The sequence below is a fragment of the Zalophus californianus genome, chromosome 7 (genome assembly GCF_009762305.2).
Source record: "Zalophus californianus isolate mZalCal1 chromosome 7, mZalCal1.pri.v2, whole genome shotgun sequence".
Lineage (NCBI taxonomy): Eukaryota > Metazoa > Chordata > Mammalia > Carnivora > Otariidae > Zalophus > Zalophus californianus.
The window spans coordinates 113,215,891-113,238,517 of NC_045601.1; the positions used below are offsets into that span (position 1 = coordinate 113,215,891).

The 22,627-nt window shown below is 45.1% G+C and overlaps 1 protein-coding gene across 1 annotated transcript in view; it reads left to right on the top strand.

The window, feature by feature from the left end:
- LOC113927989 (translation initiation factor IF-2) overlaps positions 1-20,750 on the top strand; it is a 41,069-nt gene extending 20,319 nt beyond the window's left edge. The window contains exons 3-8 of the mRNA XM_027604091.2: positions 13,476-14,058; positions 14,303-14,551; positions 15,126-15,397; positions 15,511-15,609; positions 16,018-16,198; positions 16,328-20,750. Of these exons, the coding sequence (XP_027459892.2) occupies positions 13,476-14,058; positions 14,303-14,551; positions 15,126-15,229 (936 nt within the window). The 3' untranslated portion in view covers positions 15,230-15,397; positions 15,511-15,609; positions 16,018-16,198; positions 16,328-20,750. The remainder of the gene's footprint in view (positions 1-13,475; positions 14,059-14,302; positions 14,552-15,125; positions 15,398-15,510; positions 15,610-16,017; positions 16,199-16,327) is intronic.
- The last annotated feature ends 1,877 nt before the right edge of the window (positions 20,751-22,627 follow it).

The following is a 22,627-nucleotide window of genomic DNA, read 5'->3' on the forward strand; positions in this document are numbered from 1 at the left end:
ACACTTGAGCTCTTGACATGCACCAGGCATTATGCTACAGGCTACATACTTATAATTTCACTTAATCTTCACAAAACCACCCCACGAGGTAGGTGTTATTATCCCCACTTCACAGATGAGGAAACTGAGACTTGGAAATTTTAAGTCATTTGCCCATGACTCAAGCAGAAACATAGGTGGCCAAGACATGATCTCATGTGTACTTGAGAAAGCCACCTTGGGATAAGGAGTGGAAGATGGACTGAAGAGGGAAATAGCAAAGACCAGGGGCTTCCTTAGAAAGCTATTGAAAGATTTTGGAAACAGGGGGGGGAAACTAAGCACTTGTGCATTCTGTCCCAGGTCCCAACTTCTAAGGTGCGTGGTATGTATGTTCTGAGGAAGCTCCTTGTGAGAAGCCATCTGTAAGAGGGTAAGGCTAAGGACATTTCTGTCTCTCTGATCCCTGAGCTTTATTTTTTTAAGTAATCTCTATGCCCAACGTGGGGCTCAAACTCACAATCCCAAGATCAGGAGTCTCATGAACCAGCCAGGTGCCCCTCCCTGAACTTTTAGGGAACTCCTTCTATTCCCTCTTGTCTCTCACCTCCCTTAGCTTCTGGAATGCCTTCTCTCCCAGTCTCACCCAAAGTTTGTGAGGGAAGAAAATAGATGGAAGAGAAGAGATGATAAACCTATTTGCTTTAGGATGTTACGAACTTAAAAGAGAACCTTCAGTGGTTACAGGGAAAGGAAGGGAAAGGGGTGGTACCATCAATCAGCAGTTGAACCTGTTGTTCATTACTCAGTACAGACCTTTGAGGGGCCATCTGAATTCTATAACTAGAGCAGCTCAGAGTGGGAGGTGCCCTCTTATCTGTTAGAAGAGGTAGGGTAACTGGCTAAAGGTCACAGAATAAGTAAAAAACAGACTTGAAGCTCATACTCATTTTTTTTTTCTTTTTTAAATATTTTATTTATTTGAGAGAGAGCAATCACGAGCAGGGGGCAGGGGTAGAGGGAGAGGCAGACTCCCTGTTGAGCAGGGAGCCTGATGCAGGACTCAATCCCAGGACCCTGGGATCATGACCTGAACCAAAGGCAGACGCTTAACTGAACCACCCAGGTGCCCCAGCTCGTACTCTTTTCACCATCACATTTGCTACCTAGACAAGTAATGGAACCTGATGCTAACCCAAATCAAAATAAAATGTTTTGGAAGGATACAGGCTAGCTCACAGAACTGAGGCAAAGCTGACCAGGCTATGTCAACTTTCTGACTCAGGCACACTAGAGAAGGAATATATTGACAGGATAGATCAGAAGAGGCTTGGCAGCTATGCAGCCAGGAATAATACCCCAAATTTGTGCTATAGAACCAGTCTGGTGAAGTCACCACTGCCCTTAGCACCTGGGCACACATACCAAAGCTTGCATGGCAAATACTCTTGACCATGGACAGTGCTGAGCATCACTGCCCCAAGTGTTTCTAGAAACTGGACTCATGAGCCACCATCTTCACAGACCCATGATTCTGCTGGGCCTGCATTTTTTGCATCACATTTCCCACTCACAGCTTGAGTGTGTTCAATTCGTGGATCCTTGTCGTGTATGCAGCTCAAGCAGCAAGGGATTCTGGAAAACTGAGTATCTGGCATTTTCAGCTTCTTCGTGGAGAGGTGGACTTTGCTTCATAAGGAAGGGAACTAGTTAAAAATAAGAAAGTAGTTGCGCACCTGGGTGACGCAGCCCGGTTAAGTGTCCAACCCTTGATCTTACCTCAGGCCTTGATCTCCGGATCGTGAGTTCAAGCCCTGAGTTGGGCTCCATGCTGGGCATGGAGTCTACTTAGATAAATAAATAAATAAAAATAATAAAGTAGTTCAGGTGCTGGACAGTCAAAAAGAAGGACAAATGTAGGTGGAGGAAAAGGAAAGGAACCAAAGATTTTTGTAACAGCACTTTAAAATAATGCTTAATTGGGCGCCTGGGTGGCTCAGTCGGTTAAGCGACTGCCTTCGGCTCAGGTGTCATGATCCTGGAGTCCCGGGATCAAGTCCCGCATCCGGCTCCCTGCTCGGCGGGGAGTCTGCTTCTCCCTCTGACCCTCTTCCCTCTCGTGCTCTCTATCTCTCATTCTCTCCCTCTCAAATAAATAAAATCTTAAAAAAAAATAAAATAATGCTTAATTTATTCCTACTGTTGCAGCTGGAGATTAAGGGAGAAAAGAGGGTGGGAGATTAAGGGTTATATAAGATTATATTCTCAAAAATGAAGAGTTCTTATGAATATATTATACCGCAAACTGCTGTCCCATCGGGCGACTGGTCTCCAAGCAGAGGCACAGCAAGAGGCAGAAGCGCAGTGAGCCCCTCTTCCCTCCCCTGGGAGGAGTGGCACAGGTGTGCCCCACAGGAGTTCATAAAGTTTGGAGACTCCAAAAGGGGTCACGTGCCTGAGATAAAAACGCTCCAGCACGGGCTGCGTGAACACAGAGTTCCCACAGAAACCAGGGAGATAAGAGTGATTGACTGCTTTTCTATGAGGGCTCACTGAAGAGCTGGGGGTGGCGGTGGGTGAACTTTCAGCTCAGGGCCTGGAGATCCTGCGGCCAACTTCATCCCCCACACCGGCTCTGGAGCAGCTTAACCTGAGCTCCGCCCCGGGGCAAGGGTGGTACAGCTCCGCCCAGGCAAAGACACCTGAGAATCAGTGCAACAGACCCCTCCCCCGGAAGACCAGCTGGAACTTCCAGCGAATACCAAATTTACTGATCATAAAGAACTGTAAAACTCCAGCTTTTGGGGAAAGAAGTATATAGCCTTCGTGGTTTTTACTTATTATTCTTTAGTCCTTCAATTTTACATTTTATTTTCCTTTTCAGCTATTTTCTTACTTTATCAATTCTTTTTAAGGCTTTTTTAATTTTCATTTTTACACTTATGGTTTTATTTTTCATTTTTGGCTTCATTATATTCAACTTCATTTTTGTATATATAAGTTTTTCTTTCTTTCCTATTTTGGGATCTAGTTTCTTCTAACAAACAGACCGAAATACACCCAAGATCTGGAATTGTTCTGTTCTGTTCAACTTCTTGTTTGATGTCATTCTCATTTTTCTTTTCGTTTGTTTTCTTTTTGATTTCTGTTCTCTTCTGATTTGGGTAGTGTATATTTTTCTGGTGTCATTGTTCCTATTTTTGTATTTTTCCCTCTCTCTCTCTTTTTTTTAAGACCTTATTTATTTATTTGACAGAGAGAGAGAGCATGCAAGCACAAGCAGGGGGAGCAACAGAGTGAGAGGGAGAAGCAGGCTCCCCGCTGACATAGGGCTTGATTCCAGGACCCTGAGATCATGACCTGAGCCAAAGGCAGATGCTTAACTGACTAAGCCACCCAGGTGCCCCTCCCTCTCTTTCATCAATTCTTTTCTGGATATAATGACAAGATGGAAGAACTCACCCCAAAAGAGGGAACAAGAAGCAGTACTCACTGGAGAGATTTAATCAATATGAATACAAGATGTTGGAACTAGAATCGAAAACAACAATTCTAAAGATACTAGCTGGGCTTGAAAAAAAGCATAGAAGACACTAGAGAATCCCTTTCTGGAGAAATAAAAGAACTAAAATCTAATCAGGTCAAAATCAAAAAGTCTATTTCTGATATGCAATAAAAAATGGAGGCTCTAGGGGCGCCTGGGTGGGTCAGTCGTTAAGCGTCTGCCTTTAGCTCAGGTCATGATCCCGGGGTCCTGGGATCGAGCCCCGCATCAGGCTCCCTGCTCAGTCAGGAGCCTGCTTCTCCCTCTCCTACTCCCCCTGCTTGTGTTCCCTCTCTCACTGTCTCTCTCTGTCAATAAATAAATAAAATCTTAAAAAAAAAATGGAGGCTCTAACTGCTAGGATACACAAGGCAGAAGAGAGAGTCAGTGATATAGAAGACAAAATGATGGAAAGTAAGGAAGCTGAGAAAAAGAGAGATAAACTACTGAATCACAAGGGGAGGATTCGACAGATCAGCAATACCATAAAGCAAAACAATACTAGAATAATTGGGGTCCTATGGGAAGAGGAAAGGGAGAGAGGGGTAGAAGGTTTATTTGAACAAATTATAGATGAGAAATTCCCTAATCTAGGGAAAGAAACAGGAATTCAAGTCCAGGAGACACAGAGAACCCCCCTCTAAATCAATAAAAATAGGTCAATACCTCCACATATAATAGTGAAGCTTGCAAATTTCAGAGATAAAGAGAAAATCCTGAAAGCAGCTCAGAACAAAAGGTCCTTAACCTACAAAGGTAGAAACATAAGGCTGGCAGCAGACATGTCCACGGAGATGTGGCAGGCCAGAAAAGACTGGCATGATACATTCAGGGTGCTAGATGAGAAAAATATGCAACCAAGAATACTTTATCCATCAAGCCTGTCATTCAGAATAGAAGGAGAGATAAAGAGCTTCCAGGACAAACAGAAACTAAAAGAATTTATAATCACTAAATCAACCCCACAAGAAATATTAAAGGGGATCCTTTGAGTGAAGAGAGAGCTGAAAAGTACAAAGACCAGAAAGGAACAGACACAATAAACAGAAACAATGATTTTACAGGTAATACAATGGCACTAAATTCGTATCTTTCCATAATTACTCTGAATGTAAATGGGCTAAATGCTCCAACCAGGGGCGCCTGGGTGGCTCAGTCAGTTAAGTGTCTGCCTTAAGCTCAGGTCATAATCCCAGAGTCCTAGAATCAAGGTTTGTGTCAGGCTCCCTGCTCAGCGTGGAGCCTGCTTCTCCCTCTCCCTCTGCAGGTCCCCCTGCTTGTGCTCTCTTGCTCGCTCTCTGTCAAATAAATAAATAAAATCTTTTAAAAAAAATAAATGCTCCAATCAAAAGACACAGGATATCAGATTGGATAAAAGAAAAAAAAAAAAAAAACAAGACCCATCAATATGCTGTCTAGAAGAGACTCATTTTAGACCCAGAGACACCTCCAGATTGAAAATGAGGGGGTGGAGAATGATTTACCATGCTAATGGACATCAAAAGAAAGCTGGGGTAGCAATCCCCATATCAAACAAATTAGATTTTAAACCAAAGACTGTAATAAGAGATGAAGAGGGACACTGTACCATAATAAAAGGGTCTATCTAACAAGAAGATCTAACAATTATAAATATTTATGTTCCTAACTTGGGAGCAGCCAACTATATAAACCAATTAATAAAAAATTAAAGAAACACATTGATCATAATCAATAATAGTGGGGGACTTTAACACCCAACTCACTGCAATGGACAGATCATCTAAGCTGAAGATCAACAAGGAAACAAGGGCTTTGAATGGCACACTGGACCTGATGGACTTCACAGATATATACAGAGCATTTCATCCTAAAGCAACAAATCCACATTTCTTCTCAAGTGCACATGGAACGTTCTCCAGAATAGATCACATACTGGGTCACAAATCAAGTCTCAACCAGTACCAAAAGACTGGGGTTATTCCCTGCATATTTTCAGACCACAATACTTTGAAACTTGAATTCAATCATAAGAGAAAATTTGGAAGGAACACAAATACATAATGGAGGTTAAAGAGCATTCTACTGGAGAATGAATGGGTCAACCAGGAAATTAAAGAAGAATTTTAAAAATTCATGGAAACAAATGAAAATGAAAACATAACAGTTCAGAACCTTTGGGATGCAGCAAAGGCAGTCGTTAAGAGGGAAGTATACAGCACTCCAAGCCTTTCTCAAAAAACAAGAAAAGTCTCAAATACACAACCTAACCTTTCAGCTAAAGGAGCTGGAAAAAGAACAGTAAATAAAGCCTAAATCCACTGGGAGAAGAGAAATAATAAAGATTAGAGCACAAATCAATGAAATAGAAACCAAAAGAGAGTAGAACAGATCAATGAAACTAGGAGTTGATTCTTTGAAAGAATTAATAAGATCGATAAACCCCTAGCCAGACTTATCAAAAAGAAAAAAGACCCAAATAGATAAAATCACAAATGAAAGAGGAGAGATCACAACCAACACTGAAGAAATACAATTATAAGAACATATTGGGACGCCTGCGTGGCTCAGTTGGTTAAGCATCTGCCTTTGGCTCAGGTCATGATTCCAGGATCCTGGGATAGAATCCCACATTGGGCTCTCTGCTCAGCAGCAAGTCTGCTTCTCCCTCTCCCTCTGTGATCTCTCTCACTCTCTCTCTCTCAAATAAATAAGTAAAATCTTTTTTAAAAAAAGAACATATTATGAGCAAGTATATGCCAATAAATTAGGCAATCTGGAAGAAATGGATGCATTTCTAGAAACATATAAACTACCAAAGCTGAAACAGGAAGAAATAGAAAACAAGAACAGACCCATAACCAGCAAAGAAATTGAAGCAGTAATCAAAAATCTCCCAACAAACAAGAGTCCAGGAGCCATGGCTTCACAGGGGAATTATACCAAACATTTAAAGAAGAATTAATACCTATTCTTCTGAAGCTGTTTCAAAAAATAGAAAAGGAAAGAAAACTTCCACACTCATTCCATGAGGCCAGCATTACCTTGATCCCAAAACCAAAGACCCCACCAAAAAGGAGAATTACAGACCAATATCCCTGGTGAATATGGATGCAAAAATTCTCACCAAGATACTAGCCAATAGGATCCAACTGTACACTAAAAGGATTCACCACGATCAAGTGGGATTTATTCCTGGGCTGCAGGGTTGTTCAACATCCACAAATCAATCACTATATACACCACATTAACAAAAGAAAGGACAAGAACCATATGATCCTCTGAATGGATGTAGAAAAAGCATTTGACAAAATACAGCATCCTTTCTTGATTAAAACTCTCCAAAGTATAGGGATAAAAGGAACATACCTCAATATCATAAAAGCCATATATGAAAAGCCCACAGCCAATATCATCCTCAGTAGGGGAAAACTGAGAGCTTTTCCCATAACGTCAGAAATACGACAGGGATGTCCACTATCACCACTGTTGTTCAACATTCAACATAGAAAGAAATAAAAAAAGAAATAAATGACTTCCAAATCAGCAAAGAAGAAGCAAAACTCTCACTCTCTGCAGATGACATGATACTTTATGTGGAAAACCCAAAAGACTCCACCCAAAAATTGCTAGAACTCATACAGAAATTCAGCAAAGTGGCAGGATGCACAGAACATCGATGCACAGAAATCAGTTACATATCTATACACTAACAGTGAGACTGAAGAAAGAGAAACCAAGGAATCGATCCCATTTACAATTGGGATCGATGTAACATCGATGCACAGAAATCAGTTACATATCTATACACTAACAGTGAGACTGAAGAAAGAGAAACCAAGGAATCGATCCCATTTACAATTGCACCAAAATCCATAAGATACCTAGGAATAAACTTAACCAAAGAGGTAAAGGATCTGTACTCTGAAAACTATAGAACCCTTATAAAAGAAATTGAGGAAGACAGAAAGAAATGAAAAAATATTCCATGCTCATGGATTGGAAGAACAAACATTGTTAAAATGTCTATGCTACCCGGATCAATCTACACATTCAGTGCAATCTCTACCAAAATACCATTGACATTTTTCACAGAGATGAAACAAATAATCCTAAAATTTGTATGGAACCAGAAAAGACTCTGAATAGTCAAAGGAATGTTGAAAAAGAAAACCAAAGCTGGTAGCGTCACAATTCTGGACTTCAAGTGATATTACAAAGCTGTAGTCATAAGACAGTATGGTATTGGCACAAAAACAGACACATAGATCAATGGAACAGAATGGAGAGCCCAGAAATGCACCCTCAACTCTACAGTCAACTAATCTTTGACAAAGCAGGAAAGAATGTCCAGCAGAAAAAAGACGGTCTCTTCAACAAATGGTGTTGGGAAAACTGGACAGCCACATGCAGAAGAATGAAACTGGACCACTTTCTTACACCACACACAAAAATAAACTCAAAATGGATGAACGACCTAAACATGAGACAAGGAATCCATCAAAAACCTAGAAGAGGACTCAGGCAGCAACCTCTTTGACCTCGGCCCCAGCAACTTCTTACTAGACACATCTCCAAAGACAAGGGAAACAAAGGCAAAAATGAACTATTGGTTGGGCGCCTGGGTGGCTCAGTCGGCTAAGAGTCTGCCTTCAGCTCAAGTCATGATCCCAGGGTCCTGGGATCCAGTCCTGCATCGGGCTCCGTCCGTACTCAGCAGGGAGTCTGCTTCTCCCTCTCCCTCGGCCCCTGCCCCTTTCTCATGCTTGCAAGGTCTCTGTCTCAAATAAATAAATAAAATCTTTTTAAAAATGAATTATTGGGACTTCATCAAGATAAAAACTTTTGCACAGCAAAGGAAACAGTCGACAAAACCAAAAGACAAGCTACAGAATGGGAGAAGGTAGTTGCAAATGTCTTATCAGATAAAGGGCTAGTATCCAAGATCTATAGAAAACTTACCAAACTCAACACCCAAAAAATAAATAATCCAGTCAAGAAATGGGTAGAAGACGTGAACAGACATTTCTCCAAAGAAGACAAACAAATGCCAACAGACACATGAAAAAATGCTCAACAGCAGTAGGCATCCTGGAAATACAAATCAAAACCACAATGAGTTACCACCTCACACTTTCACACCAGTCAGAATGGCTAAAATTAACAACTCAGTAAACAACAGATGTTGGAAAGGATTCGGAGAAATCCTTGCTGCACTGTTGGTGGGAATGCAAGATGGTACAGTCACTCTGGAAAACAGCACAGAGATTCCTCAAGAAGTTAAAAATCAAGCTACCCTTCAACCCAGCAATTGCACTACTAGGTATTTACCCAAAAGATACAAACATTGTGATCCGAACGGGAACCTGCTCCCCAATGTTTCTAGCGGCAGTGTCCACAATAGCCAAACCATGGAAAGAGTCCAGATGTCCATGGACAGATGAATGGATAAAGAAGAGGTGGTGTATATATATACAATGGAATATTACTCAGCCATCAGAAAAATGAAGTCTTACCATTTGCAATGACATGGATGGAACTAGAGGGTATTACACCTGAAAAGGTGTACAAAATAGCGAATTGCCATGTAACTCAATAATTCCAATCTTGGGTATTTACCCAAAGAAAAACATGAAAACACCAATTCTTTAATTATTTTTTAATAAGATGTAGCTATTTTAAAATATGGAATTTAAAGTGTGCCTGGGAGGATCAGTCGGTTAAGCGTCTGACTCTGATTTCAGCTTGGGTCCTGACCTTAGGGTCATGAGATCAAGCCCTCTGTTAGGCTCTACACTCTCATGGAAGCTCCTTGAGAACCTTTCCCTCTTCCTCTGCCCCTCCCCCTGCTCTCTCTCTCCCTCTCAAATAAATAAATTAATAAAATCTTTAAAATATGGAATTTAAAAGAGAAGAAACAGCAGCCCCCAACATCAGGAGCTGGTCTGACACTGACAGCTGGGCTCAGTGTGGTCAGAAGCTGGCTAATGCCCACGACTTGGCCATATTCTTCTCCTGTGGGACATAAGCCAGTCACCTCACAGAACATCAGCATCGGACAAGGACACTCGGAAACCATGACATCACTTTGTGTCATTAGAGACAAAGCAAGGCACGGTACAACCCACAAAATACCAAATATCTCTGTCTGTCGGCTAATGTGAGCAATCGCTGCTTCTTTACCATGACTGCTTCATCCTCACTCTGCTCTGGCCTGCCTAGAGAGGAGATTCATTGAGATGCTCAACCAAAGAATTGCCCACACGTCCTGACAACACGCAATCAGGAGTGAGTCCCAGCTTCCACAGATCTTCTTCAAAAACATCCACCCAGAATGGAACTAGAGGGTATTATGCTAAGCGAAATAAGTCAATCAGAGAAAGACAATTATCATATGATCTCACTGATATGTGGAATTTAAGAAACAAATCAGAGGATCATAGGGGAAGGGAGGAAAAAATAGAACGACGAAATCAGAGAGGGAGACAAATCATAAGGGCTCTTAATCATAGGAAACAAACTGAGGGTTGCTGGAGGGGAGGGAGGCGGAGGGATGGGGTAACTGGGTGATAGACATTAAGGAGGGCACGTGATGTAATGAGCACTGGGTATTATATAAGACTGATGACTCACTGACCTCTACCTCTGAAACCAATAATACATTATATATTAATTAATTTGAATTTAAATTTTAAAAATGGGAAAAAAAAGAAACTGTCAAAAAAAAAAAAAACCCAAATACAAAAACAAAAACACACCCATCCAAAGCCCATATCCTTATAGGTTCCAACACCTTCGTATTAAGATGCCCCATGGCCCCCAAAGGGGTGCGTTCTTTCTCACTGCAACAAGTAATAGATCCAACTTGAATGCCCACAGGTGCTCCTGGTGGTCTTGGGCTGAAGAACATTGAAGCATGTTACCCTTTTGTCTGTCACAATTGTTTTCATGTCTTTCAGTTTGATCATGACATGTGTTTGTATCTTTGTGAGTGTGTGGTTGACATGCCAAAATTTCATGTTTTTCTTTATGGGTTTCCATCATTGGGGCCATGCTTAGAGAATTCTTCATCCCACAATTGTAAACATTTCATGTATATTTTCCCCTCAGCAGAAATGAAGAGCAGAGGGTTTCAAGGGTGAAGGGAAACAAAGAGAATTGTCTGAATTTGGGCAAAAGTATGGGGAGGTGAAAGAGGTAAAAGTTTCTAAGTGGGTGTAATCTAAGGTGTCTATCTTCTGCTTTATTTCTGCAAGTATGTACAGGGCCTCCAAGGTATCTGATATATGTTGTGTTCAATAAATGTTCTCACTTGGGCTCAGTGAAGACTTATGTGCCTCCTATTGAACGCAAACACCAACAAGACACCCAAACTTAATAGACACATCAATTAGCTCCAGTGATGGGCATTTTTGAACACTTATGACCTTGATGTAAAACATCATGTTTTGGTTAATGCCTGTAAACTTGAGCTGTTATAATGCATATCAATTATACTTTCATGCTGTATTTTAAGCATATGTCTCAGACCCACATAGACAAATTCATGACTTCCATTTGAAGATAAATTTAATATACATATACCTATGAGTCACACAGTATCTTTTTTGAGGAGAATCCTGAAAACTAAGAGCGTTCTAGATATATACTGTCTGAAAGGTAGCTATATGAACCTCATACGGCTACTTAAATTCCTATTCATTTAAAACAATTAAAAATGCAACTGCTCAGCACACTAGCCACATTTCAAGTGCCACCTGTATCTCAATAACCACATGTAGCTCGTGGCCACCATACTGGACAGCACAGATACAGAATAATTCCTTCTGCACAGAATGTTGTATTGGACTGTACCACTCTGCATGCTTTCCGGACCTCAGGCCAGATGCATTAGACACATGTGAACTGAAAAGACCAATATGATTTATCTTACAGACGACATCAGATTCTATCTGGGATGTGAATACATATGAGGCTGATGTGTCACAAAATCAAAGTCGGTTATGCATTGGTCTGGTGCCTTTAGGCACAAACTGTTCCCAATTGCAAAAGGGAAATCCCTGTCCCTCCACCTCCCTTCCCAAACTGAGCACCGTCTCTGGCACCACATTTCCAGGAGGTGAGTTCTCTTCTAGATGCACTCAGGGGCTAAACTCAGAGCTGAGCTTTCGGAAGCAGGAAGTGCAGCTCAGGGAAAGGGATTCTGCTGAGTGAAGAGGAGGCTTGCTTGGTCAGAAGAGCATGCGACTGTTGATCCCAGGGTCATGAGTTCAAACACCACACTGGGTGTAGAGATCACTGAAAATAAATAAACATTTAAAAAAAGAAAGAAAAAAAGGAAAATGGCAAAAGAATCTGCTCCCATCCTGCCAGTTTGGTGTCATTGTCCTGACAGCCTCAGCTGGCATCATGGAGCATGAAGAAGCAAGATGAAAACACACAGGAGGGAAAATCTTGGGATTCTTTTTCTAGGGATGTAATACACACGTGCAAATAAAATGCCTCAATGGAAAAAAACAAACAAAAAAACTAGTATCACTTGAAAACATCCTGGTTGAAGCATTAAAAATTATCTTACTAAATTATTCTCAAATCCACATTTTAAACATATCTTATATGATGGTGTGGGATGTACAGCATATCCCTAAGCCCCCAGGAAAATAATTTGTATGAACTTAACTGGACTGGGGTTGTTGTTGTTGTTGCTGTTGTTACAAAATGCCATTTTTACTTGAAGGAATGAATGGCACAGAAACTTGGATTATTTAGACTAGAATATTTGGCCGACAGTTTCTTGAAAACGAACATGACCCTACCCCTTCATTAAAATCAACTCACACATGACAGCTGACAGTACTTGTTGCCCTGATTAAATGTAAACTCTCAAGAGAAAAATCAGAATTTTGGAAAACTTGTGATCCACCAATAAGCTTGACAGCTTCTCCCTACTGACAAACTTTCCTGTCAGGATCTGTGGTAATAGTAAAACAAATGGGATGTTTTGATAACTTGATTCCAGTCTAATAAACATGGGAACAACACATTGCTTTAAGACAAATCAAGCTTTAGTACAAGATCCATTCAGTATGCAAGCTGGGCCCAGGGATTTTAATGTAACAGAGAAGGACATACTCCATACTGTTTCAGGTGCCACTTTGCAAATAACCTTACAGAAAGTATAACTTGTGTAGTTTTAATATCGTATCAAACATGACTATCCATAATTATCTGAAAAGGTTATGAAACATGCTATTCTCCCATATTTGTGCAAGGCTGTTAATATTTTCATATACTTCAACCAAAATAACACAATAAATGCACAAGCAAATCTGAACATCCAGGGGTCTTCTAAGGAGACAGACAAGAACAAGAAAGAGACTTGCAAAACTGGAAAATGTAACAAAAATCCACTCTTCTCACTGCCCTGTTTACTTGGGGAAATAGTTATTTTTCATAAAAGCAATATTTGTGTTTATGTCATGGGTTATTAATATGATTCTAAATAAATTAATACATGTTTAACCCTGTTTTATTCCTACTATGGTAAACATTGATAGATATAACCCATAGACGCAAAATTATCCTTGGGATCCTCTGTAATCTTTGAGACCATATAGATATCCTGTGATCATAATTTTTAGAATCACTGACTCACACAACTCCTGGGCCACGACTCAGGGAGACAAGGTGACAAAGAGCGCCCTGTGCAGTAAGCGAGGGGTCGGGGCAAAGTCGCAGGTCCCCGGGAGGGCCTGCCTGTCAACAGCGGTGTCTGGGGCTGGAGAGTCCCCCTCCCCCTGGGTTTCACGTCTCCCTCTCACAACTCGTCAGGTCCTCCTGCCGGGATACTAGTGACGCGACCGCAGTTAGCACTCCCATTGGGTGTCGGGTTTCTGGAGAAGCCAATCAGCGGCACCGAGATTCCAGGTTCGAAAGTCCTGACCACACCCACAGGGACGCATCTACTCCTCAGACCCTGAAGGTCTGGGCGGTGAGGCCCCGAACCCTCTTCCTGCTGCTGTCGGGGGCCCTGGCGGAGACCGAGACCTGGGCGGGTGAGTGCGTGGGGCGGGAGGAAAGGGCCTCTGCGGGGCCAGAGCGAGGGGACCTTCGGGCGGGGACGCGGGATCCCCGGGAAGGCGCCTCTCCGCCGCCCCCCGCCCCGCCCCGGCCTGTGCTCCCCTTCTCCCTCCCAGCCTCCGCCCTGCCCTCCCCGCCGCCTGCACCTGCGCCCCGGGCCCCGCGCCGGGAGGAGGGTCGGGCGGGGTCCCCGCCCCTCCGCGCCCGCAGGCTCCCACTCCCTGAAGTATTTGCACACCGCCGTGTCCCGGCCCGGCCGCAGGGAGCCCCGCTTCGTGGTCGTCGGCTACGTGGACGACACGCCGTTCGTGCGGTTCGACAGCAACCCGGCGAGTCGGAGGACCGAGCCGCGGGCGCCGTGGGTGGAGCAGGAGGGGCCGGAGTATTGGGACCTGGAGACGCGAGACGCCAAGGGCCACGCACAGCTTTCGCGACGGAACCTATGGATCGCTCTCGGCTACTACAGTCAGAGCGAGGTGGGTGAGCGACGCGGGTTCAGGTCCACGTCACGACCCGCATCCCCACCGACGGGCCTCGGTCGCCCCGAGTGTCGGGGTCCGAGCGTCATACCGAGGCTGCGGAACCCACCCCGCTCCGACCTTGGAAGAGTCCGCCGGAACTTTTAAGTGGTTTTACTTTGTTTGGACTTAGTCGTTTGTCCAACAAACGGGGTGGTGACAATCTGAGAGATGACCGCGCGGGCGGTCTCACACCCTCCAGGGGATGTTTGGCCGCGACTTGGGGCTGGCCGGGAGCCTCCTCCGCGGGTACCATCAGTTGGCCTACGACGGCGCGGATTACATCGCCCTGAACGAGGACCTGCGCTCCTGGACCGCGGCGGACAGATGACCCCGCGCAAGTGGGAGGCGGCCGGTGTGGCCGAGCACGACAGCAACTACGTGCAGAACGAGTGCGTGAAGTCGCTCCGCAGGTACCTGGAGAACGGGAACCAGACGCTGCAGCGTGCAGGTTACCAGGGGCTGCGGGGCCTCCCTGATCTCCCCTCCACTGGGGGTGGCTTCCCACCAGGAGGGGAAAGTGGACTCAGTGTCAGAATACCACCTCCCGCATGGGTGGGGAGAGGGAGATCCGCCTCCGTGTTCATATTCCTACTATTGAGTGACTCACCCAGAGGGCCGCTTTCTCTATAGGACAATTGAGGAATCCAGTCTCTCCCGGGAGGCAGGTGGAGACCATCAGTGGTTCCTTTTGACCCTAACAGCCACCTTGTGAACCATGACTTAACCTCCATCTGAGAATATCTCTGTTCTGCGTCCGAGAACATCTTTGGACACCTGCCACCATTGTCAGGACCAATAGTGTGCTCTCCCCCTTAGACCTACAGCATCCTGCCCTGGGCCATCTCCCTGATTCTAGAATTTTCCAAGGATTAGGAGATCCCAAAGGCTCGGCTGGTGTCTGGGTTTTGTGCTTTTTTCATCCGGACCAACTGCCCTGCCCACCTCAAGATGGTCAAATGAATGCTGTTTCAGTGGTCCATAAAGGTAAACCCAAGTGTGGATTTCTGATTCTTCTTCCTCAGAACCACGCAAAACACATGTGAGCCACCACCCCATCTCTGATCATGATGTCACCCTGAGGTGCTGGGCCCTGGGCTTCTACCCTGCAGAGATCACCCTGACCTAGCAGCAGGATGGGGAGGACCTGACCCAGGACACAGAGCTTGTGGAGACCAGGCCTGCAGGAGATGGGACCTTCCAGAAGTGGGCGGCTGGTGGTGCCTTCTGGACGGGAGCAGATACATATGCCATGTGCAGCATGAGGGCCTACCCGAGCCCATCACCTTAACATGGGGTAAGGAGGGGTTTGGGGTAGAGCCTCTTCTCAGGGAAACCTTCTGGAGAATTTTGGCAAAGTGAGGACTCAGGCCACAGGTCTGGGCCCCTCACTTTTCCTTCCCTTTCCAGAGCCACCTTCTCAGCCCATCGTGGGCATCATTGCTGGTCTGGTTCTTTTCGTGACCACTGTGGTCGTCCTAGCTGTGATCTGGAGAAAGAAGTGCTCAGGTAGGAAACTGAGTTTTCTTGTCCCCTTGGGGGGTTTCCTAGGTGTGAGATGGTCCTGCCTTGTTACTGGGAAGTACCAGCCACACACATGGACTTGCCCCCTCTGGAGCTGATTACTAACATTCGCTCTGTAGCAAACACTTATGAAAAGGAAGGGCAAATTTTCATCTTGGTAATTCTGGTGGTGGGGACCTGATTCCCAGCAGTCAAAGGACAGCGGAGGACAGACCTCCAGCAAGTCAGGTGGTCCAGTGACCACACACCTCGGTTCTTCATGTTTCCTGATCCCGTTCTGGGTTTTTAGTCACAATTCTACAAACTTCATTTTGGACCAGGGCTAGGAGCTTCCTCTAGGATCGCATGGCCCAGCCTTGTCCAGGCCTCTGACATGATGTTTTCTTCCCACAGGTCGAATAACAAGAAACTACTCTCACTCTGCACATAAGGATGGAGGCGGTGATCCCTGAGATCCTTGGGTAGTGTAGACAGGACCCCATGGGGAGCTCACCCACCCCCTAGCTCCTGTTCTTTCCTCCAGTAGGCGATGACATTGCCCAGGGCTGTGATGTGCGTCTCACAGCAACTATAGGTGAGACCTCTGAGGGCCTGATGTGGGGAGGGCTTGGGGCACTAGGGACACTTTGAGCATGCAGGGGGCTGTTGAGAATGTCCACACTTATGTGACTGACCTAAATTTGTACATGATTGTTTTTCACAGCATGAGACCAGCTGCCTTGTGGGGACTGAGAGATGCAAGATTTGTTCACACTCCCACTTGGTGACACCAACAACCCCTGACTTCTCTTTGTGCAAAAAGTGTCAGAAAGTGTCTGTGCTCCTATGAGCATAATGTGAGGAGGTGGGGAGAGTGGCCCACCCTGCCCACCACGCCCCCTTCGCATACTGACCTGCATTCTCATTTCTGATGTGCTCTCCCGTTCCAGCAGAGGCGGGGCTGGACCGGCACCATCCCTGTCTTTATTTCATGCAGGACTGCATACGAATGACTTACTTCCCTACTGAAAATGAGAATCCAGATATGAGTTTGTGTTTTTTAACACTTGGCATGTGGGGTTGTTGAGGTAATAAAAGAGGAGATTTGTAAAATTGAGACAGCAAATAAGCGGAAGCATTGAGAACCTTGCAGAACTTTCGTTTGCTGTGTTAAGCCTATTGCAGGGAGGGACAGGAGAAGGCTCTGAGGAGCCGAGCAGGGATGGGGCCTGTGCCCAGTCAGTGCTCAGTGCATCATGGCTATGAAATGCTCACCGCTCAGCTGGGTCATCTCTCTGCTCTGTGTCCTGCCTCTTCTGTGGAAGCTTGTCTCACCAGGACCTGTGATCACAGAGACTTGGATGTCACCTGTCTCCAGGACCTTGTGCAGCAAGAGCTTCCTGTGACTGGGTCAGCTTAGGCTCAGGCCCAGGTCACGACATAGCCCCCATTTTTAGGTGGCTTTTTTTTTTTCATTGTTTCTATAGAGCATCAGGCCTGTTCTTGCTCTTGTGTACTTGTCCCATCCTCCCCTGGGTGACCCCATCAGTTACAGCAGCGGTGTCCTTTGGGCTGTGGTTCCCACAGGCCTAGTTCAGCCCCTGCACACAGGAATCTCTGTGGTATGGAGGGATGAACTTCCAGATTCATCCATCTCTTCCCCTCCCTCTAGAGCTATTGTCTGGATTATTCTTTAGATTCTGGAGATAGAGAAAGGAGGAATTCTGAAAGGTTCTCATCCTTATTAAACTTCAGTTAGTTTCTACCTTCTCGCTGCTCTGCTCTCTCTCACTGCCCTTAGTTCAGTGATCTTAGTGCTGGCTCCGATCTAAGTTCATGGATTTATAAAGCAGAGTCTAACATGGATTTCTGGGTGGTTGGAGAAAAGGACCCATAAAGCCTAAGTACAGTGTTTCTTAAGAGAGAACTCTGTGTGCTGTGTGTGCCTGAGACATGGTGTGGGGGGAGGGGCTGAGCAGAGAGAGGGAGGGGAGGGCAGCCCTGTGAGAAGAGAGAAGCAGCCCGGATGGTGAGGTGGGTGCACAGGGGGCGGGAGCTGCCCCGGAACAGCTGTGCCTGAGGCGCGTCTGGAAGAGGGGGTCTTCTACCTGCTTATTCATTCAACTGATAATTGTCATGTGCCACATACAGGCCACACTATGTTTCATCTAGGACACCTCAGTGAGACTAAGAAGAGGGAAAACTTGCTGGTCTTGTAGAGACTATGTTCTAGTGGTAAGGGGCAGACTCCACTTGTCTCTCAACGTGAGGATTGGGGCAGTGGCCCGCTTGGGCAGTCAGTAATCCAGGTATAATTTTGATTCCCCAAAAACTTAAGTACTAAGAGCCTACTGTTGACTGGAAGCCTTAGTAATAAAATACACAGTTGTTTAACACATATTTTATATGCTACATATATTATATACTGTATTCTAATAATTAAGCTAGAGAAAATAGTAAGAAATCCTAAGGAGGAAAAATGCATGGATGGTATTTACTGTATAAAAGTCCACAGGTGCACAGTCCAAACCAGGGTCATTCAGAGGTGAACTGTGTATTGTGTAAGCGCAGTACATAAGGGAAGGGTTTAAATAGGAAGTTGGTAGGTGCTGTGAGGAAGGTGACCCAGCGAGCACCGTGCTGGGACAGGGATGATGGCTACTTTACTCCAGGGATCAGGGGAGCCTCATTGAGAAGGTGACCTCTGAGAGGTTTGAAGGACATGAAGGAGTTGTGTAAGAGGAAGTCTGGGGGGAGCTCTTTCCAGCCAGGGAACCCCCAGCGCACACACGCTCTAGGGCAGGAGCGCGTCCTGTGTTCAAGGAAAGGTGAGGAGGCTGGTGTGCCTGGAGCAGAGAGCAGACGAAATGGGGTCAGATGTCAGCCATGTCACGGAGGTCTGAGGATATTAGAAGGCTTTTGAGTTTTCTCTGAGTGAGGTGTGGAATTACAAGAATGAACGAACAGATCAATGGGATTGACTTTCTAGCAGCACCGTGCAGAATCGAGAGGTGCAGGGCAAGCGACCAGTAGGGAAAGTGTAGGAAACCAGCAAAGTGTCCCAGGTGGGGGACGTGGGCTGTACGGCTGGGGCATAAGGAGGGAAAATAATAGGAAGTGATGGGGTGCTGGAAATATTTACAGATGGACTTTGCAGCATTTCCTAATGGATTCATTCTGGGTGGTGAGAAGGATGAATCAAGGAGGGCATCCAGTATTTCAGACTGCAAGTAGAAATGTGGGGTGCCTTCATGGAAATGGAGAAGACTCTAGAAGTAGCATATCTGGGGAAGCAGCATCACAGGCATCCACTTTAGGAATATGGAATCTGAGATGTCTATTAGAAATGAAAGCGGGGTTGGCGGTTGGATACAGAGTGCGGGGTAGGAGAAATATCTGGGTGGGAGAAATAGATTTGGGAAGTGGTGTCCTATAAATGATGTTTAAAGCCTTCAGCAGAGACGAGGTCACCAAGGGGGCGATGGCCTTAGAAAGGAACAGGACCAAACCCTGGACTCCTCAGGGCTAAGCAAGCTGATCAGAGTGCACACCCAGAGTGGACTGCACAGTCTGGTTCTGCGTCTAGAAGGCACATAGATCAGGGAGGCCCACCCTTTAGCGTGCACAGGAATTTCCTGGACCATGAAGATCTAGACAGTCCGGAGCAGAGTGTGAGATTCTGGGTTGATAACGGGTTGGTGCTGCCACTGCTGCTGGCCTTCAGACCCCACACTGAGTAGCAAGCACATAGAGCAGGATCCCCACATGGCTGGGCATCAACCTCTCCCGTAGGGCTTATTAACTGATTCCTAGGCCCTTGCCCAGCGTTCTAAGATGGTGGGTCTTGGGAGAGGCCTGAGTATTTTGTAACAAAGCCAAAAGCAACTCGGGCTCCACCAGATAGGGAAGCAATGAAGTCATTGATAAGAGCACTCATTGTGGGAAGAGGTCTTACATACACATTTAATTGGTTTTTGGGGGATGCCTGGGTGACTCGGTTGGGTGTCCAACTCTTGGTTTTGGCTCAAGTCATGATCTGAGGGTCATGAAATTGAGCCCCGAGTCAGGCTTCCCACTCAGCGTGGAGTCTGCTTGAAATTCTCTCCCTCTCTCTCTGCCCTTCCCCCCAACACACGCAGATGCGCACTCTCTCTCTCTCAAATAAATAAACAAAATCTTTAAATGGTTTTTTTGTAGGAAGAAAAATGCAAGACATGCTGGGAGAAACATATTTTCTCTCCCATGGGGCACAGCCAGGTGGCAGATGAGGAAGTGCTTATCAGCTCAACATAAAATCTTGGAGTTACTAAGAGTGTGGGTCTTAAATGTTAGCACCTCACAAAAGGACATGGTAACTATGTGACATGTGGGTGTTAGCTAATGCTGTGATTTTAATGGTTGTTATCATTTTGCAGTATAGAAATATATCAATCAACAGGTTGTACCCCTAAACTTACTTATACAATGGTGTATATCAATCATATCTCTGTAAAGCTGGAAAAAAATGTCTGAAATCTTGCTCTTGGGAACTCTTCCCTCCGTGGGTTTCTGACTCCTTGTGATACGTACGTACAGTTACAGAGAGACTTAGGGACAAGAGAGGGCATATGGGGTTTGTTTTGTTTCAAGGAAAGCCACAAAACATGCTTGAGGCTACACAGCCGGGAGCAGAATCCACACTGGACCCTCGATGGAGACCTGCGTACAGCCAGCACCCTGCTGCTGGGTGTCAATGCCACTCTCCACACCACTGACTCCCCTGATGGAGGACACTGGGCCCTGAGGCTGGGACTGCTATCACTGCTGCCCTGACCGCTGCATGACCCCGCGGTGACATTGCTCAGACCCCCTGTGCCCAGTGCATGGACGCGTCCCAGTGTGTCTGTCACGTGTCCTGAGTCAGAATCTGGCAGGGGGTCACGTGAGTGTTGACGCTTCATGTCATGTCCAACTGCAAGACTCTTTGACAAAGTGGGTTCTCTTCTCTATGGATGGAGGTGGTCTCTGCCTCCGTCAAGATTGTTTATGTGGGGCGCCTGGGTGGCTCGGTTGGTTAAGCGACTGCCTTCGGCTCAGGTCATGACCCTGGAGTCCCGGGATCGAGTCCCACATCGGGCTCCCTGCTCAGCGGGGAGTCTGCTTCTCCCTCTGACCCTCTTCCCTCTCATGTGCTCTCTCTCTCTCATTCTCTCTCTCTCAAATAAATAAATAAAATCTTAAAAAAAAAGATTATTTATGTGTGGAACTCCTCCTTTACTTGGGAAGAGAGGTACAAGTTCTGGGAATGGACATTGGGGGTCAGGAAAGGAAATGAATGATGAGTTTTCACATTTGGAGCAGTGATCTGAGACTAGAACTTGATTGGGTACATTGTAGGCATGCAAGTCTGCTTGGATGAAGGAGTGACTCATAAATGGCATCTTTCAAGTTATTCCCTTGATGCTTGTTATGGGTCCAGCTTTTGTCTACTCCAGTTCCTACTCACAAACAAGTGGAGTAGAATTGTTGCATGATGAAGTGATTATTCAACATGCCTTCTCCCAGCCTTTGTCTCCTCCCGGGGTTAAAAACCCAGATCTGTATCACTTCAGATGATCCACATCTATACACTGACATTTTACATTTCTTTATACATGCACATATTTCTGAGGAGAGTGTCCATAATTTTATTAGGTTTTAGTGGCCTCCACAAAAGTCTAAAAGACCACTCCATTTTATTTTATTTTTTTAAAGATTTTATTTATTTATTTGACAGAGAGAGACACAGCAAGAGAGGGAACACAAGCAGGGGAAGTGGGAGAGGGAGAAGCAGGCCTCCCACGGAGCAGGGAGCCCGATGCGGGGCTCGATCCCAGGACCCTGGGATCATGACCTGAGCCGAAGGCAGACGCTTAATGACTGAGCCACCCAGGTGCCCCTCCATACACTTTCAATAAGTAATCCAACAATGAAAGTAAGAAAACAAGTCCATTTACAATAGCACCAAAATGAATAAAATCCTAGGAATACATTTCACAAAAGAAGTGCAAAACATATAGTCCGAAAACTCCAAAACACAATTGAAAGAAATTTAAAAACCTCTAAGTAAATGCAAAAATGTTCACAGATCAGAAGACTTAATACTGTTAAAGGGGCAGTGTTCCCCAAATTCATCTATAGGTTCAACACAATTATTGACGAACTGATTTTAAGTTCACAGGAAAATTCAAGGGAGTTAAAATAGTCAATCTTTAAAAAGGAGACCAAAGTAGTAGGACCCCTAATTCCCAATTTCAAAACTTCCTGCAAAGCAATGGTAATATAGATGGTGTCGGGGGATTGGTTCAAAATGGCAGATTACAAAGATCCCGAATCCATCTCCTTCCAGGGACACAACAAATTTACAACTACAAATGGAATAATCTCTTCTGAAAAAGATCTGAGCTTCCACAACAAAGGAAAAGAGGGCAGCATCAAAACAGGTAAGAGAGGCAGAGACACTCTTGCCAAAACCAAAATACCCACCCCAGGCGAGAATCCAAAATATGGTGCAATCTCAAAAATACAAAACTTTGCTGAGAAGCAAGGGGTCTGGGCTCTACATCAGGCATTATGCCCTAAGTTCTGCACGGGAGAGATGAGCCCCCAACATGCCTGGCTTTGAAAACCAAAGGGATTATATTTAGGAAAACCACAGAACTACAGGAAATGAAGAACCTACTCTTTTTTTTTTTTAAGATTTTTATTTATTTATTTGTCAGAGAGAGAGAGAGAGAGCACAAGCAGGGGGAGCAGTAGAGGGAGAGGGAGAAGCCGGCTCCTCACCGAGCAAGGAGCCCGATGTGGGACTCGATCCCAGGACCCTGGGATCATGACCTGAGCCGAAGACAGATGCTCAACGACTGAGCCACCCAGGCATCCCAAAGAACCTACTCTTAAAGCGCGTGTAGTCTCAATTACCTCGGGACTGTTTAAACACAGTTGAAAAGTGCCTAGGACATAAGTGAAGGAGACCCAGTTACTAATCTTTGTTTTGTTTTGTTTT